Below are 18,368 nucleotides of genomic sequence, written 5' to 3'. Positions count from 1 at the left end.
AAGGGCAATTTAGAAGCAAAAGGCCAAAACATGGCTACCGACCAGGTGACTTATCAGAATCACTGTATTAAGCGCTATCCATGATAATGACACAGTGATCCAAGGACCTTGCACATTTAAAATGGCTCCTCTGACGTTGAATGCTTTCGTACTATACAAATAGAAGCAGTAGGTCTTACTCGGATACAGCAGAGCTCCATAGCAGATTGCCGACGTACTTGGAGAAATACTTTTACAGATTAGGAAAGAAAAAACTTAATTTTGAACAACTTTTCAGTGGAACCCACAATTTTCATGTTTATCAACAAATGAGCAAAAAATATGGCAAGTCTAGCAGAAACATGCACTGTAACTTAACTGGAAGAACCCAAAATACGAATTTTTTTGAATAACTGGATTTTTACCAAATTTGAGCTCGAAAAATATCGCCAGATTTTTACCCTCTGAATTTCGGAAAAAATAAAACAAAAATGAAGGGCTCAATGTATATAGCACGCTCTAGCTCTAATTTTTTTTAGTTTGTTGGCTATAGATCTACGAAACACACCTCAGGCTTTTTTTTCTTTCCTTTTGCTTCCTGGCATTCTCACATCCACCACGCTTTGTGGCTCTGTCCTACCACTCCAAAGGGCTGAGGAATAGCTAGGCATGTGGCAGCAATGATATAGGTCATCAACATTTCACTGAGTTAGTCAACACTAAGCATATCTGACAATATTTTGTCTAGACTGGCATTTGCTCGAAACAGTGGCCAGTCAGCTAGGTGATGATTCAAACAGCATGGTTCACTTGTGGTGATTTATGATGAGTATAATAGCTGATCATCACAGTAAGGTGATCACTTCCACAGAGGTTGTCAAGAACAACCACTTTAAAATCAGTAAACACAGAGGGTGAACTAAAATGCAGATCTATACAGCTCATTTTTCTGACCCGAGAGAGCAGTATGCATATTTGCCTGTATTGAGCAGGAAGACATTATTTTCCAGAATCGAATCCTCTAAAACACAGCCTCTAGTATCAGCCTGTTCACTTCCCCCCAAAATAAGAGTGGGCATTAAAGTCTCTGACTACCTGAAAAAGAAGAAACAGTTTATAAGTAATAAAATGCTAGTAGTACTAAGGAGGTATGTCTGTCTAGGCCAAAAGGTCACGGCAGATTGAGCCATGAGAAAAAAATAAAAAGGTGAAGAATATGGGTTGGAGTACACTGTCTCTAAAAGAAAGAATAAACAAGCATATCCTGGAGCTCACTGAAGGGGCTGAAACATGGAGGGCAATGAGAAACTTAAAATGAGACTAAAAGCAGTGCAGCAAATGGTGGAAAAGAAAAGGATAGGAGAAATGAAAGAGGCGGAAAATAGCAGCAATGACTGGAGAACAAACAACTTAATAGTACCCTAGCTCAAATTAAGATTTAAAATTAACTGAAAGGAACACCTTGAACCGATGGTTTCTTACAGCAACATAGAGCATATCTAGGGAAGGAAAATTTTGGCTGCAGCAAAAAGTCAGCTAGGCAGATGAGATTAAATGTTGCCGTGACAGGGCGGTCATAACTGCCATTAGATATGGCTAATTGGAGATTAATGAAAGAGGAGGGCTTTCTCCTGCAGGAGACAACCTTAACACGGTAATGTTGGTGGCGATGATAATTAACAAGAGTTCTAATACAGACCCATCTGGTTTAGCAGCTTTGATTTTTGCTTCAGGAGTTCTTCTGCAAGTAGAATGTGTATTTCAGCCTTGAGTTCCTGAGAAAAAAAGAATGTTTACTCTAATCAGCATCTTTATTTCTCCAGCCTCCAGAAACTAAACTTAATAAAAATGGCAACAAAATCAACTTGCCTGTGTAACTTCAGGCTGACTTTGTATATTCAAAACACTTCCAAAGCGAGATTCAGCAATCAAAACTAGGTCCTTCAGGCCTTTGAACTGTTCGATAAACTGGAATGAAACAGTGAATTCAGCATCTGAAGACAGAATCCCTTGTTACATGCTGACATAATCCACAGCCTGAGGGAATAAAATTACACAAAAAAAGCCTGAAAGACTATTCAAATACCTTTATTAAAAAAAAAATACTGACCACACAAACTAACATGGTAGCCTAAAAACAAAGGCTTTAAGGTTCCTATAATGCATACGTGAAGCAACCTGACAAAGTGTCAATAATATTTGAAATGTATGTAAAGAGAAAGACAACACTTGTGAAAATTACTGCAGCAACACAAGAACCATATACTTCTGCAGAAGGAGTTCTACAACACAGTATAAGAAAAGACTTCTGCTAACATTCCAGACATTCACCAAGACAGTTACTGCAGTAGGGAGTCGGCCTCACCCAAGTAGAGATGTAGTCATACAAACTTAGCAAAGCTGATGTGAATGAACAAGGCAACGAAAGACGTGACACTGCACGAGTGAACTTTTTTTACGATCTTTCAACTTCAGCAAAAGCTCAGGATTTTCATTCTGACATAACTATTCGTACTGACTCAAATCCTATTGTTTTTTAAAAGCGAAAGCAGACTTTTAAAACAAAGTTCATGTGGCAAACAATGCCACAGCTTTCTGCTTTGATATTGGCTCATGTCTGCCACAGCTTCCAGACTCGAAGATGGTAGGTACCAATATCTGGCTGGTCCAGATCACTGGTAGCTGGCACATTTCCAATGTCAGCCGATGACGAAAGCAGTCGGGTACACTTCATCATTTGTTTATCGAATTCATTCCACGTGTGGTCAACCTTAATGGGATTAACAGCCCAAGAAATTAACTGCTCCTGCAAGCCGTTCGGTTTCTTCATGGTGCCATCTGCTTGACTGATAGCACCAGGGACTCATTTCAAGGAAAGCAGCAATCTTTCCTTATCTGGCTGCACCAAACCTTAGCCAGTGCAAACACGCAACAAATATGGCTTGCTGTTGGGCTGGTTGGTTTGCCTAACTTTCAGGAACGAGCTCAAAGAACACCACAGACAACAACCAGGACAAACCGGACACAGGTGCTGAACCATCTGTTTCATCCTTCCTATTCTTGTATGTGGAGTTTTCTGTGCTGACGCTTGAAAGACACTGTAGGTAACGGTCATAATTCTGCCACTGTTCCTACGACATCTTAATCAGCACAAAAAAATTAGTGAACCAACCGCAGGTAGAAAACAAAGGTTCTCAGTGGGCAGCAGGCAACATTCTGGGGTGACGTTTTTGGGTATTCATTGTCTCAATTAAGCTCCAATTACATGTCATCATCCTCACGCTCTCTACTACCACCAGCACCCAAAAATTTTTATCTCATGACCCAACAGTAATAAACCGCCACAGTTTGCAGGAGGGCCTGGCTGCCTGGAAGTCTGCCAGGCTCATAAGAAAAAGTTGCGAACCATGCACTTTGGACTCACATCAAAATTCACTGCCTTAGTGACAAACAGCTGAGTACTTCAAAACTCAAAGTTAATTTCTCTGAATACATAACCATAGCATAACAAAACATAAAGGAACTTTGAAACAGCACATTACTTATATAGGGCACTGGTGACCCATGCTTAAGCACAGTAAGGAAAGAGTTAATAACGACTATGTCATGGCATGGTCAGTCTTCACCTCTGACATGTGAGACTACACTCCGTAGGTGAAAAGAACTTGTAATTACCTTGCAAATCTTCTTGTTCATTCATATTTTATTAAAAAGTAGTTAAACAGTTAAAAACATAGATACAAAGCAATTGCTGCCCAAAAGTTGTGCTTAAAAGACTTACTAAAATCTCATTACTGAATAACTAAACCAACAATCCTGCCATACAGGATGACTACAAGGCACATCAAATTTAGGAAGCTTCATGATCTGGTACCTCTGCTACAGACAAAAGTGAAATGTAAAGTTAATGTTGCTCACATCCTTTGTAGCGCCTTCCACACATGGCTCCAGATCTTCTTTGCTACAAAGTGAGATCCCGATGTTTGTCCAAGCATTTTTCAGAAGTAAAGCTTGAAGATGTCTTTCTTGTGCAGCGAATGCATCAGCTTTTGCCTTTTAAAGATAAATAATAAAGGCATTTAAGGACACACAATAAAGGCCTTTGTGACGTTTAAAAACTGGATCCTCTCCACAACAGGCAAAGTATTTTTAAGTGATTTGTCGTGCTTCCCACGTGTAGTCTCATCACTGACACTATGATGCCTTTCACCCTAGCTGATATGCTACTGTGTTTATACAGTTACTGTCACATTCGAAAAGTGAGAGCCTGAATTATGCTTAACTAGCCACCTTGCAAGTGCTTTCCACTTGTGCACACAGTGCAATAACGCACAACCAACATAATTATGGTAACTGGCTCAACACTGATGCAAAATGACTTTCAACAACAAGTCATCAAATTTTAATCAACTTGCCTAATGCATATAAATGCCTAATGCATATAAATGCTCACCATATATCCATTTCAAGCTGGTTTCCTTTTATGAATGAGAGGTGAGAGTTCCACCTGCCATAGTGTGCAGCCAACTTTCCAGCAGTTTGCAGCTTTCTGAATGTGCATTTAGACTCATTGGTCTTTCACTGACACACTGGCCTACATAATTACTGAAATTGTCATTGCAGTGCAGTGAATATTGCACACCATGACCCCTTCCAAACTACATTCCAAAAATTTATATATATCTCCACATCACAAAAATTAACAATCAGTATCCTCACATACTGTGTTATCACTCACTCACACAGGTCTCTAATGGAATACCGACACCAAACTGGTTGTGTGCCGTTTCTATGTAATGATCTGCAAGACATTACTAAGCATAAATCACCATGTGGAATTTGCCTGCGCCCAGTAAATAACTCACAATTCAATTTCTTTCTCATGCTGTTTTGATTTCAACAGCTGAACAGTGGCTGCAACATCAACTTGGACTTCAGGAAAAGTGGGGCACAAAAAAAAACTGATACAATCACTGTCTGTTCATTCCAGCTTTTGGGGCAGGCTAGTGCAAGAGTTGGGCTGAATTAAAATGATGAAGCAGCAATTATATTGCACTTTTTATACTTCATGTGACATGAAGTCTTGACTCCCATCATACGGCTGTCGAAATAGAAACGTGACAGAAGAAATATTATTTTCTGGATGTAAGTGCATTCCATGCAGTGATTCATGTATACTAATGTCTTTAGCTTCAACTTCAAGGGCACAGAAAAAAAGCACCACATAAAATCTTTTGCTGCTACTGCAAACCTTTCATCTGTGACTTAGTTTTTCACAAATACATTTCAGCTCAAACTTCTGAGTAATTCACAGACACTATAGATTTCATGACATGGATAAAGAAAGATCGTTCATAGGTGCTGGCACCACTGGTGGTGAACTTGTAAGCCAGTATGATGAAGCTTCCACAATACCAAGGCATACATAGGTCTCAGTGCCTGTAGATATGAAATTAAAACAGGTTACACCTGAGCAGGCACTGTACGGGCATGTCTGCAAAGCCCTTCAGATAACTATAGAGTCAGGCTTTTGCCATTTAAAAGATTTCAAGGACAAAAATTGTGCTGTAACATTGTGAGAAACTACTGAATGCATCTCTTATCCCATTCAGACTGATCCCAAAGGAAGTGAAAATTGTCTGCGGAACCAATTTTTCAAAAAATGCAGGCTGTGCATGAAAATCTTGAAAATCTTGTCAATGCAAAGTTTTTTACTGTATCTTTACTAATTGACAAAGTGATGCAACTACCAGCCCAGCTAGATCCTTCCTGTTGATATCTGATGCTTCATATGCAGGCCTTTCATTTCTGGGTATCTTTTCCAGAATTCAGGAGCATAAAAACCGGGAGATATTTTTTTGCTTCTTCAGGATTTCTTCAGGAAAATGTACGTTCTCCATGCCCTTTCATATACCTATACTAACATCTTAATGGGTCCCTTTATTCCCTTGTCTTTGCCTGTGCACTTTCAGGAAGAAATCAGATTTAACTGATTACTAAGAAATGTGTTCGGTGCACAAGAATCGAATAAAATCTGGTTTTACCCAAAACTGAAGGGCTCTATTCATATATCATCTAAAGCAATGATCACTTTTTGCCTTCAAAATGTTCACAATTGATCTAGGTATCCACAATCCCCAACTTACACAGCTTGCTTCTGCAAACTTATAACTTTGTTATGGTCATATAATTTTACTACTACCTGCAACAGCCATGAGCTTAAAATTCTCTCAAACATAGTTCTGCAGCCCTTTTGAAGAAACTTTCCAGCCAGCACATGTTCACATCAACTGGCTACTTTTGCTGCTTCAGTAATCTCTCACTAAACTGCATAAATCATAAGCATAAACCCAAAAAGATTAAAGCTAATACCATTTTAAGTTTTTCCATCTGCAGTTTTCTCTCTCTCGCTCTTTCCACACACGCACGCACATGCACGCATACGCACGCACGCACACGCACACACAAGCACGCGCGAGCGCACACACACACACACACACATAGTTTAATAGAAAATTACACAGTTCATCCCAAACCAAACTGCCCTCCGCCATATTCAAACTTCATATATCTTCCTATCTTCTCTTGCAGCGCAGTTTGGGTGTCCACCGAGATGAGAGGCAATTACTGCACCATTTCTTTTTCTCAAAAACCAATCTTCAATTCGAGAACAAAACGTATACTTGATCCATTTCTAAATATTGAAACTAATGTGAACAGAAAGAGGAAGTCTAGCATTCACAGGGTAACATACCTTCTCCAGTTTACGGCGAGTACCATTAGTGACTACATATTCAGCTTGCTCCTTCAGTTTCTCAAGTACTTCGAGAAGTTCTGGGTGCTTCAAAAATTCATCGTCAGAGCAATCCTCTGCGACAGCTGCAAGATAACACGAGAGCATTACTAAATTAAGCTTCAAGGCAAGCACAGTGTGGAAGCACACCACAAAATGCCAAGATAGCTGAAGGCAAGTGTCCACTCCAGCTCGTATTTTCTTTCATTCGACATAAAAAGAGACACCCTAGTAAATTTCACTTACTGCTCGATATCTTAGAATAAGCTCCATAGGACAGATAAGGTTCACAGGAGCTTTCAGAGCTTCAGAGTATTTATGCAACACCAAAAAAAGAGACATCTGACACACAAAGTGGGCATCCCAAGGTGGCGATCAAACGTGGGCATCTTGTAAACTATAGTAAGATACAACTCAAGAATTATGCAGAAAATGTCCTTCAAAGAAAGCCCTACAGCTAATTGCATAGATTTATTGTCGTAACGGTCAACCACGTTGTGCCTGTTATTGGCCTTGGCAGGTGCAAGGCACTAGACAATGATGCCATGAGAGTAGATCGACCCCCGAGGCATTATAGCCGCTTAGTTTTAGAGTTGTATCCGACTTCAGTTCCATGCCGTATAACATTTTGCATGTCATCATGAGGCGCTTTTCCTCATTGTGCTGGGAGTAAGTATGGAGTAGATGGTTTCACATAATATATATTTCTAAAAAATGGTTATTATACTGTTTGCATACCTGGTGGCTGAACATAGAAACTTGTAGTAGCAATTGATGATGTGCTTCCTTTTTTGGTTACAGAACGACATAATAGTAGCATACCTAAACCTTTAACATACATAGCTGTTGCACTGTATGAAATATGTCATTGGAGGTGTCAGCTGCAATATTAATTTCTGAACAACTACCAGTTCCAAACAAATACCAGTGAAGAAATACCAGTTCCATGCCGTATAGCATTTCGCATGTCATCATGAGGCGCTTTTTCTCATTCTGCTGGGAGTAAGTATGGAGTAGATAGTTGCACACAATATCTATTTCTAAAGAATTGTTATTATATTGTTTGCATACCTACCTCACCTCAAATAGGTTTTTATGTTTCAAAAACAAGGCACAACATCACTTTTATTACTTCGGTTTCAGTCCTCGGTAACGCTGCCATATCATGGATGTCACCAAATGCTTCAAGAGGGTAGAAAATTATATAGCTTATTTGAAAACAATTTTCTGGAAAAAACAAATGCACCTAACAAGTAAAAAATGCATCAAGATGGCTGAAAGATGGTAAGCAAAGTTTTCAATGCAAATTCACAAAAATTGTTCTTAGCATCACTTTAAAACTTACCAGAAAGCAAATAAGCCCACCAAACAAAAAAACCCCATTTTCACATCCTAAGCGGACATAACCCGTATGTTCTCATTTTGCCCCTGGATGCACACATAAATATGCTGTAAATGAATGAAGAATTGTTGCCTTGCTGTTTGATGCAGGCAGTAGCACTATTCCCATGCAGATATAATTCACAGCCCAATTTCAAATGGTTTCTTTATTTCTGGAATGCTAGTTAAAGCCCTGTTGTAGATTTGATTGCATGAAGAGTAGTCCTGGAACCTGTATCCAAAAAAATTACCCCAGATTTACTGTGCTTGAAGCTGAGGTACGGCAAAATCATCCCCTGAACAAATTCAATGTTCATTTTTCACAGTCAACGTCTAAACGCTGAATTAAAGTACCTCATTCCATCATCAACATCTGAAAAAGAAAGATCAGGCTTATTCGGGTTAAAATTATTCACACAGCAGACACATGTCAAAATTATGAAAGCTAGTTACACGTTATGGGTCATTTACAACTTGTGTACATATTTCATTCTTCTAATAGTCACAACAGCTGTTACTAATGTTATCACAATCATGCACTACACACAGATATACAGCTAACAGTTTTCCATATGAAATGCATGTGCACACACTTGAGGAGAGTTTTTTTTTTTCTTTGAGCATGCAGGAAAATGTGACAGTCACATTTACTGATATCAAGTAATAAACCATTCAGTATTCTCATATGTGCAATAAAGACAAAAGCATTGAAATGTTTTGAATTTTGAGCAGTTGTTCAGAAATGAATATTGCAGCTGACACCTCGAAAGATATTATGCGATGACTATTACGCGATGTCGTTCTGTAACTGAAAGGGAACTACAACATCAGTTGTACAAGTTACAAGTTTCTATGTTCAGCCACTTAGCTTCTGCTACTGTAATATGTACCATACATGCATATATTTGTGCTGCCCTTGCAAGATGTACCACCTGTGGCTTTGTGTTCACACTGTGTAGTTGTGGAAGAACTGCAGCTCTCTTTTGAGGCAAATTTCTACTCAGATGATGCTTCACTTGTGACCTTGCATGGGTGTGGTTACTTGGAGCAGTGGTGACAAAGGAGAAAAAACCAATGTGCAACACCACACATTTTAGGTGGGTGCCAGAGGGCAGATACAAACCATCCAAAAAAAACTAAATCTGTGCATATCCAGGCTCTGATGAATTGATTCCTTCAATTTGTATTTAAGGATGTGTAGATTAGCAGAAAATGAACTGAGAAAGAGGTGATTAATAATATGAATTAAAAGAGAGCCAGAATCTCCTGCCAAAATTACCAGCAATGATCTTTTACCTCATTTATGAAAGGGAAGGATTGCAGCAGGCCCCCTTTTGACCCCATGTCTTGACCACGACAGCAGTACTACATGGGGTTTCGCAGATAAGTGAGGTTTGCTTTTGGGCCATTGTTCCCCGTTTTCAGGTTGGCACCATTTATTGAGCCACATTTTACTGAAGAAGCATTCGCTTTGAAACCGTACACACTGCTGTCCTTATTTTGGGTAAAAGCTACAGCTGACTACAGCGAAAGTGAAGCTACAAATACATGGAGCTGCATATGCATAGGCGCTTTCTAGCAGCACACATCTTCAGCTTTCAAGCATCCGGGGCACATGTCATGTTCACCAGAGATAAGTAACAAGCTGTGGTGCAGTTCAAACCATTTGCGGGGGGAGGGACTGCTAACGACTGTGTCGTGTTTTGGAAGCATTAGAGCACAGACTTTGTTATCAAGGTGAACACATATGAAGCAGTCTGCTTCTTGTATATACAAGCTACCTTCTTTATCGATCTAGATGTTTTCAATGTCCAAGCATACGCGCATTTCCTGGAGGCGCACGCGCCTTTCAGCATGTGTTTAACGTAGCGTGCATTACCCATGGTGGCGCACAGAGAAGTCTGATAGAAAAGTGAACATTTTCAGTAACAAAAATCTAAAACATGGTGTCGAGAAAACCGACATCAACGATTATAATGACAGGACAATGCGTTGGAGAAAGCTTACCTTTCATGGCATCGCTCATGGAACATTCCATCGCTCACCTGTGGACAAGTAGCAATATACTCGGTAAACAGGCAAACAAAACATTCTGAGTTTTCGCAGCATCAAATCGTTCCTCGTTTACCGTTTCAAACATTTTCTTAAGGATCGAATTGGCTTTCGGTTCAAGGGCTTGCAAAGGCTTTGTCAAATTTTGGTTTCAGCCTTACCCTATGATGTCTGCATCAAAATTTCAATATCATAGCCTTTCAGCCACCAACGTCACTATATGTTTAGCACTTGTCCGCTAGGATTGCTCTTACACACAATTTTTCTTTCCTTCATGTTACACAGTAACAGCAAGAATGCGCTTTAATTTATGCCACTCAGATATTGAGGAAGCTACGTCAGACTCCCAATTTCCTCGCACATGCATGCAGCACGGAATAATTATTAACCATTTTAGTGAAGGATCGGCTTCACACAGCTGAAAGGGGTTTCTGGGAAATACATCTGCTGGATTATGTATTTCCTATCGTATGGAGAGCATGGATTTTTTCACATCGGTCAAAATGTAGCGTGATGTTACACGAACCATGCTCACATCGAGTATTGCGCACTGTCATCCATACACCTGTCTAGAGCGCTCAAACGGCGCACTCTACTCGGCATCTATGACAATCAAAGGTGCGTACCCGACCCAACATAGCTTTTAAAGACATAAGGAGTTAAATACAGTCCATGGGAATGTGCATTATAAGGTGCAGTATCGTAAATGGCGCTAGTGTACTCCACGGTGCGCGTGGCCATGATCAAGCTTCGCGAGAAACTCAGTCATCGAAGGCCTAACAAGCACCTGTATGCAGATGACATTAAGCACTGGGTCGCTAAAGGAAGCGACTGCCAAATCGAGGAAACTTTGCAGGCGGACAGGGAGCTGAAATGCTCGCCACAAAACTCAGAACTATACTGCTGTACCAACCGCGCCTGGAGGGGCACGAAGAATGAGAAACCGCAAATGCCGGAAAGCATCCACTTAGTAGTGGGACTGCTGATCCAGGCGAATGGACGCAACAGGGAAACAATCAGAAAACTCGAAGGCTGCGCTCAGCAACCATGAATTTCATCAGGAGGACCATTCGGCCCATTCGAATGGCATCTGAGTCGAATGGCATTTGAGACTTGGAATGACATTTAGACTCGACAGACTCCAGAGGTGCTATAGTACGTACGTACACCTTCCAAACGAATCCAAAAGCTTCAGCTAGTTTTCAGTGCAACCACGTTGACGGCGGCGGTCACTGCGGTCACACTAATGCGACAACGACACTATCACTGTCAACAGCAGCATATGATTGTAGCGGGACAATTTTTTTACGCCAGCGACACCGACGAATCCAATAGGTGGGCGATCAGCCTTCATGTCCTCGCAGTTCGGCGACTGAGCGAAAACACGCAGATGAGGCGACGGTGCGAATATATTCGCGCTTCTACCTTGTCCATATTGGAAATATTTCACATGTGCACACTTGAACATTCACCAGTGATAAGCGCTTGCCAAATTAATGTTAATCGACAGCGAGTAGCTCGATCCCTTCCCGAATGCCGCGACGACTAGGCCTAGCGAGTCCGCAGGGTTCGGTCTGTGATTTAGGCGGTTGTGAAGAGCGAATCCGCAAGTGTTAGCGAATGCAGATGGTCAACGATTGTAGTTTTGACAACAGTGACCTGAAATCAACTATTGATTGCATCGCAGAGCGCACATACGATGAACGGGAAGGGCCAGTGTGACCCAGGCTGCCGAGCACTGCTTTACGGCCAGCAGCAGTCTTGCTAGTTTGTGGATAACAATTAAGTCAAGCCGTTTCAATTAACGAGAATGGTCACCAAGTATACTTCTGGATAAATTTGTTTATTTTAAACTACTTAAAGGTACTTTAAAGTACTTACTGGTCACGTCGGCGGAAGTCAGGACAATTAGCGAGAAGCGCCGGTCCTTCGGTATGTCAGCAACCCGGCTGTGAAGAGTTTCTCAACGATCGTATCGGCTCTTCCCACAAATTGTCGCACTGCGTAAACAAGCACGGAAACAACCGGCACAAAAGATGAAAGATTATCTACTACAACCAAAGAGCGGGTTGCGTTTTATGCCATGCAAACGCGCATTATAGCTGAGCAGTATGATCGAGCGCAGTCCTCCGCATCGGCGCACTCCTGGGGAAATTCCATGCTCACGCGGTAAATGTCCATTAGTGTACTATTAATTTCGAGCACTCACTCAGACAGAACACGAGCTATTTGCTAAACAAACAGCAGAAAAAAGCTAGCAGCGGTTATCGAAATGAGCAGCCACAGAACCGAAAGCAGTCGCGCGGCTGTGGGCGGGCCGAAGCGGCGGCGGCGGCGAAGGCTCTTGGTCGGTTCGGGCTGTGTTTGCGTTTCGAAGGCTTTCCAGAATCTGGAATGTCTCCGCGGGGCGCCGACGACTCGCATGTCATCTGAACCGAATGCCGTTGAAAAATTTTCGTATAGCAGCGTAAGTTCGGCAGTCGAGTCGAATGACGTTCGGTTGGAAGGCATTCGAAACGTCCGTGTAGCAGTGGTAAGGCTAGTCCAGGCCTGCGTAATAGGTAGGATCGCCTACGACGCCCCTACCTCAGCCTCAAGCACTGCGAGAGTCAGAAGAAAAATGAAAATTGTTTTTTGGGGAAAGGAAATGGAAGAGTATATCTGTCTCACATCTCGACGCACACCTGAACCGCACCGCAAGGGAAGGGATAAAGGAGGGAGTTAAAGAAAGAAAGAGGTGCCGTAATGGAGGGCTCCGGAATAATTTCGACCGCCCGGGGATCTTTAACGAGCACTGACATCGCACAGAACACGGGCGCCTTAGCGTTTCGCCTCCATCGAAACGCGGCCGCCACGGTCGGGTTCGAACCCGGGTACTCTAGAGTCACTGGAAAAAAATTTTTCCAGTGACTCTGCTCCGGATCAGTAGCCGAGCGTCCTAACCACTGAGGCGCTAACCACAGGCGCTAACTAAAAGCCTGCCTGGTGTCGCAGTGACGAAAGACTCGCGAGCAACCCTGCCGGCAGACACCTACCGAAGCTAGCGTTCGGCTACGAAGTACAGCAAGGCATCAAGGTCGGCGTGGCGCGGAAGGTGAGGACCCGCCTCAAGATCCCCCCACTACCGAGGAACATGTATCAGGAACACCACAAAGAGCGGAGAGAAAAGAGAGCTGAGGGTCTGGACAAACGCTTTAAAAACTCACAGGACGCGGTCAGTACGAACGCCGCCGACTACCGGGACTTCCGAGGGATGCTCGCGGCCGTGGTAGTATGGCGTCAAGATGATTAGGTTTGTCGACGGGTGGGGGAAGCGCGTGCTCTTTTTTTCATGACGCAGTGGTGGTGCCACCGGAAATGAAAATTGGTTTTTGAGGAAAGAAAATAGCGCAGTAATTGTCTCTCGTGTGTCGGAGGACACCGGAACTGCGCCGTAAGGGGAGGAAGGTGGGAGTGAAAGGAGGAAAAGAAGTGCCGTAGAGGAGGGCTCGGGAATAATTTCGACCACCTGGGGATCTTTAATGTGCACTCACATCGCACAAAACACCGGCGCCTTAGCGTTTCGCCTCCATCGAAACGCGGCCGCCGCGGCCGGGTTCGTACCCGTGTACTCCGGATCAGTAGTCGAGCGCTCTTATAACCACTGAGCCACCGCGGCGGGTTGTTAAGCAAGCGCTGGGGCTGCCAATTAACACGGCGAATGAAACACTAATGGACATAGGACTTCACAATACGTTGGAGGAAATCCTAAAAGCCTGCCTGTTGTCGCTGTGACAAAAGACTCGCGAGCAACCCTACCGGCAGACACATTCTACCGAAGCTAGCGTTCGGCTACGAAGTACAACAAGGCATCAAGTTCGACGTGGCGCGGAAGGTGAGGATCCGCCTCAAGATCCCCAAACTACCGAGGAACATGCATCCGGAACACCACAAAGAGCGTAGAGAGCCGATGCTCTGGACAAACGCTTTAAAAACTCACAGGACGTGGTCTATACGAACGCCGCCGACTAGCGTGCTGCTGAGGGATGCTTGCGACCGTGGTAGAATGGCGTCTAGATGATTAGGTTTGCCGACGGAAGCACGTGTCCTTTTTTTTTCATGACGCAGCGGTGGCGCCACCGGAAATGAAAGTTGGTTTTTGAGGAAAGGGGATGGCGCAGTAATTGTCTCACATATGTCCGTGCCACAAAGTGGAAGGGGTTAGTTATGGCCTGGGCGAGTCCAGGGTGGCCTCCAGCAGGTGGCGACCTCTTGAGCCCGCCTGATGAGGGCTAGTTGCGTTGTTTTTCTTGAACTGGCCAAGAGCGTGTCCCATTCCTCCGCCGAGGGAGCTGGCAAGAGTGTCGTCGGAGGGGATTGCTAGCGCATTCCCATAAAATACGGTCTTGGGTGGCGTGCATCCCGTCACCGCAGTGGGGGCATGCAGGGTCGTCATCATATTCACTGTTTGTGATAAAACATAATCGGTAGGGGCTAAGAATTGCCTTTGTTTGTAGGCGTCTGAGTGTCGTGGATTTTGCCCTGTCCAGGTCGGGGTGAGGGGCGGGATACGTGCATCTTAGCTCGCGATATAAGTTTGTGATCTCCGCGTACGAGCGAGGCGCCTCGGTTGGGGCGTCCGCTCCCGAGAGGTCTCCCGTCCCCCGGTTGGTTAAACCTCGGGCTAGACGGTCGACATCCTCTTTTCTGGAGTTACCCGCGTGAGCCGGAACCCATACGAGATTTATGTTGTGAGCGAGAGTTAGGTTATTCGCATTGCGAGCGCGCTTACAGAGTTTTTGGCGAAATTTTTACGCGATAGCGTTAAGCGCCCCGGGCGTCGTCGCCGACGTCGGCGGTGTTGGCCGTTAGCGAAAAATCCCAGAAGCATTAATATATAAAACCGAGTAGAAAATTGGTCGAGTTGGGGAATCTAACCAGGGCCTCCGGAGTGCGAGGCACGCACATGCATCCAGATAGGGGAGCCAGCTAGGCAGCTCTTGCAGAGTGGCATATACTCCCCGCACCAAAGCGCATTGTTCACGAAACGAAGATTTCGACGACAGTGGTGATTCGGCGTGGCGGCCCATCATGCGGCTCTTCCAGAGACTAAATAGTCCCAGCAACATAAATAGATCATGTGGCACAAGACAGTTTTTCTTCACATGGAAAAAAACGGATACTGTAGGCTGTGATGTTAATGTACTTCTTAACTGTTCGTTGTAAAATGTCCCAGAAGAGTATAGAGTCAATGCACAGAATAAAACAATGGTCAGTTGTCTCTGGTGTATTGCACAGGCGGCAATTCACCGTCCATGGCGCAAGCATCTCCTTAGCATGAAGCCATGCCTTCACAGGCAGCGTGGATGTGTGCAGTTAAAAGAAGAATGTTCTTGCGGCAGAAGAAACTGCACATTCGCCTAACACGTTTTAAAACACTGGTGTCAAGGAATTCCAGAAAAGGTTGCCGATACAACGGTACAGGGAACAAATACTCTGCAAGTGCCTGAGTCATCTGCCTTCTGGAGGGGCTATACAGGTAGTCTAAATAAAAGCGCACAGTGAGGAAATTGAAGGTGTCAGCAACTTCATTAAGGAATCACCATAAAGGCCCCTCACGAGTGTGTCCCGTCGGCGCGAATAGGAAAGGCAAATGAGGTCTGAGACGCCCAATAAGCACAGCTGCTAAAAAAAGGCTGGTTTGACGAGTTGAAAAAGAAAAAAAAACGCGAAACGAGCTGATGCACGAATTAGTGAACAAGACCGATTCCATCAGACTCTAGAGAAAGGAATTGGTTGTCAACGCATGGGTTCCCATTGGGAACGCCGTACGAATGTAGCAAATATTCTCTGCATCACCTGCACTTTCTTCCTCGCAGAGCGGAGAACCTGCATCACATAGGCAAGTTTTGCAAATAAAAAAAATGTTGCAGACTTCAGCCCGAGCAAACACTGAAAGTTCCCTACCCATCCAAGCCTGGGTTTGTCGCATCATGGAGACTATCTGTGAATCCCAGTAGGCGACACTGTTGCGAATTTGGTGAAGAGGAACCCCTAGGTAGTGAAGGGTGCCTCAGTCCCAGCTTATGCCACGATAATGACTTGGCGTTGTACTCCAATAGCCCAACCAAGACCCCTTGGATTTATCTAGATTAAGACCCGCACCTGATACCTTGCAAAGCTGTTCAGTGAAATGCAATGCCTCAAGCACACTCTTTTCGTCAAAACAAAAGAGGGCGACATAATCTGCATAGGCTAATAATAATAATAATAATAATTGGTTTTGGGGGAAGGAAATTGCGCAGTATATGTCTCATATATCGGCGGGCACCTGAACCGCGCCGTAAGGGAACAAATAAAGGAGGGAGTGATAGAAGAAAGGAAGAAGGAGGTGCCGTAGTGGAGGGCTCCGGAATAATTTCGACCACCTGCATAGGCTAAAATCTTAATTTCACACTGAGAAATTACGGATAGAAGCGCAGTTATTAATACTGAGGAAAAGGGGTTCACTATATAGAGCAAACAAAAAAGCGATAATGAACAGCCTTGGCGAACAGATAATTTCAATGGAATACGCTTGCTTAGCTCTTGGTTAACAATTAGCCTTGCTTAGGACTCCTTATAGCACAGTCTTATGCCCCTAAGCAAAGCATCTCCAATATTTGCATTATCTAAGACCGCAAACAAAAAATCTTGACGGACTTTATCAAAGGCCTTGGCAAGGTCAATCTTAATTAGAGCTACTTGTCCGATCTCATCTGATACTGTCTCCACTACTGAACATGCAATGTGAATATGGGCTTGGATGCTGCGGCCTCTGATACTGCAGACTTGATGCGTGCCTATTAAGGGAGCGACAACTAGCTGCAGACGATTGCAAAGAACCTTTGAAAAAAGTTTTAAATCTACATTACACAGGGAAATTGGACGATATCCCTCAACTGTTTTCAACCGATTTGAATCTGTGCTTTTTGGAATTAATATAGTATGCCCAGAATAGAAAGCGGAGGGCAAAAAAACCAACAACCTGACGCCTGGAAAAAACCAGACGCCTGGAAAACCTTCAAGACAGGCGCTAGCAAAGTGGAAAATGTTTTATAGAACTCGCTAGTAATGCCATCTGGCCCAGGAGATTTCTGAGCCGTCAGGGCGCAACACGCCGACTCGACGGTATGGAATGAACAAAGGCGCGTCTAATAATAATAATAATTGGTTTTGGGGGAGAGGAAAAGGCGCAGTATCTGTCTCATATATCGTTGGCCACCTGAACCGCGCCATAAGGGAAGGGATAAAGGAGTAAGTGAAAGAAAGGAAGAGAGAGGTGCCGTAGTGGAGGGCTCCGGAATAATTTCGACCACCTGGGGATCTTTAACGTGTACTGACACGCACAGCACACGGCGCCTTAGCGTTTTGCCTCCATAAAAACGCAGCCGCCGCGGTCGGGTTCGAACCCGGAAACTCCGGATCAGTAGCCGAGCGCGCTAACCAAAGGCGCGTCTAGTGAATTCGGTTTTGTCTTAGAAGGGTTCTTTAGAGACATACACTGGGGTGAATATTAGTAATTATGAGCATGGAAATTACAGAAGTCGCAGTTAAGCGAGTAGCAAATTACGTTTCCGTTACTTTTCCTCTTCGCTTGGCGCGCACGAAGCGCCATCACGGGGTGCCCACTAAAACCACTCCCTCCTCGAAGCTTGCGGCTTGCTGACGTTCGTTCGGTGCGGAAGCTATGCTGGCGCTCGTGGCATCGGGTTTGTCGAGAACGATGAGCCGACGAACTATACTACTGCGACTTCAGTCCCGCGCGTTTCGGCAAGGCGCCTGGCAGCGCTTCTACGTGGTTTGCCGCTCCGCGCGTCCGTTTCAACGTACTACGTAGCATCAGCAGCATCAGGTTCACGCGGCACCTTCTGCACGTATGGGAACTAACCCATTACGCTATCGCGTCATACCCTCAAGGCGGAGCTTGTGTGTCCCCTCCAATTTCTGAATGGCGCTCTTAGAGTCGCTTAGAATAGTTTTGGTGCGGGGATCCGCGATGACCCAGTGCGATAGCTACTTCCTCTGCCTCGCGTATAGAGCTAGCGTGAAAGGTGGCGTTAACGAGGACTGACTTCGGAGTGGCCATACTTGCCGCGTATGTTCCGCCTTTGATATGCTGAGCTGCGTCCACGTACACTGCTCG

At 44.1% G+C, this 18,368-nt stretch overlaps 1 protein-coding gene across 1 annotated transcript in view; it reads right to left on the bottom strand.

Annotated features, from left to right (window-relative positions):
- Nucleotides 1-18,368, bottom strand: part of LOC144113663 (uncharacterized) — a 110,343-nt gene that overhangs the window by 16,488 nt on the left and 75,487 nt on the right. The window contains exons 4-9 of the mRNA XM_077646873.1: nucleotides 12,086-12,204; nucleotides 10,160-10,197; nucleotides 6,734-6,858; nucleotides 3,898-4,032; nucleotides 1,849-1,947; nucleotides 1,679-1,754 (exon numbers count right to left, since the gene is read on the bottom strand). Coding sequence (XP_077502999.1) covers nucleotides 1,679-1,754; nucleotides 1,849-1,947; nucleotides 3,898-4,032; nucleotides 6,734-6,858; nucleotides 10,160-10,190 — 466 coding nt within the window. The 5' untranslated portion in view covers nucleotides 10,191-10,197; nucleotides 12,086-12,204. The remainder of the gene's footprint in view (nucleotides 1-1,678; nucleotides 1,755-1,848; nucleotides 1,948-3,897; nucleotides 4,033-6,733; nucleotides 6,859-10,159; nucleotides 10,198-12,085; nucleotides 12,205-18,368) is intronic.

This window comes from Amblyomma americanum, chromosome 1, assembly GCF_052857255.1.
Source record: "Amblyomma americanum isolate KBUSLIRL-KWMA chromosome 1, ASM5285725v1, whole genome shotgun sequence".
NCBI lineage: Eukaryota > Metazoa > Arthropoda > Arachnida > Ixodida > Ixodidae > Amblyomma > Amblyomma americanum.
This window is presented reverse-complemented; position numbering and strand designations above follow the sequence as displayed.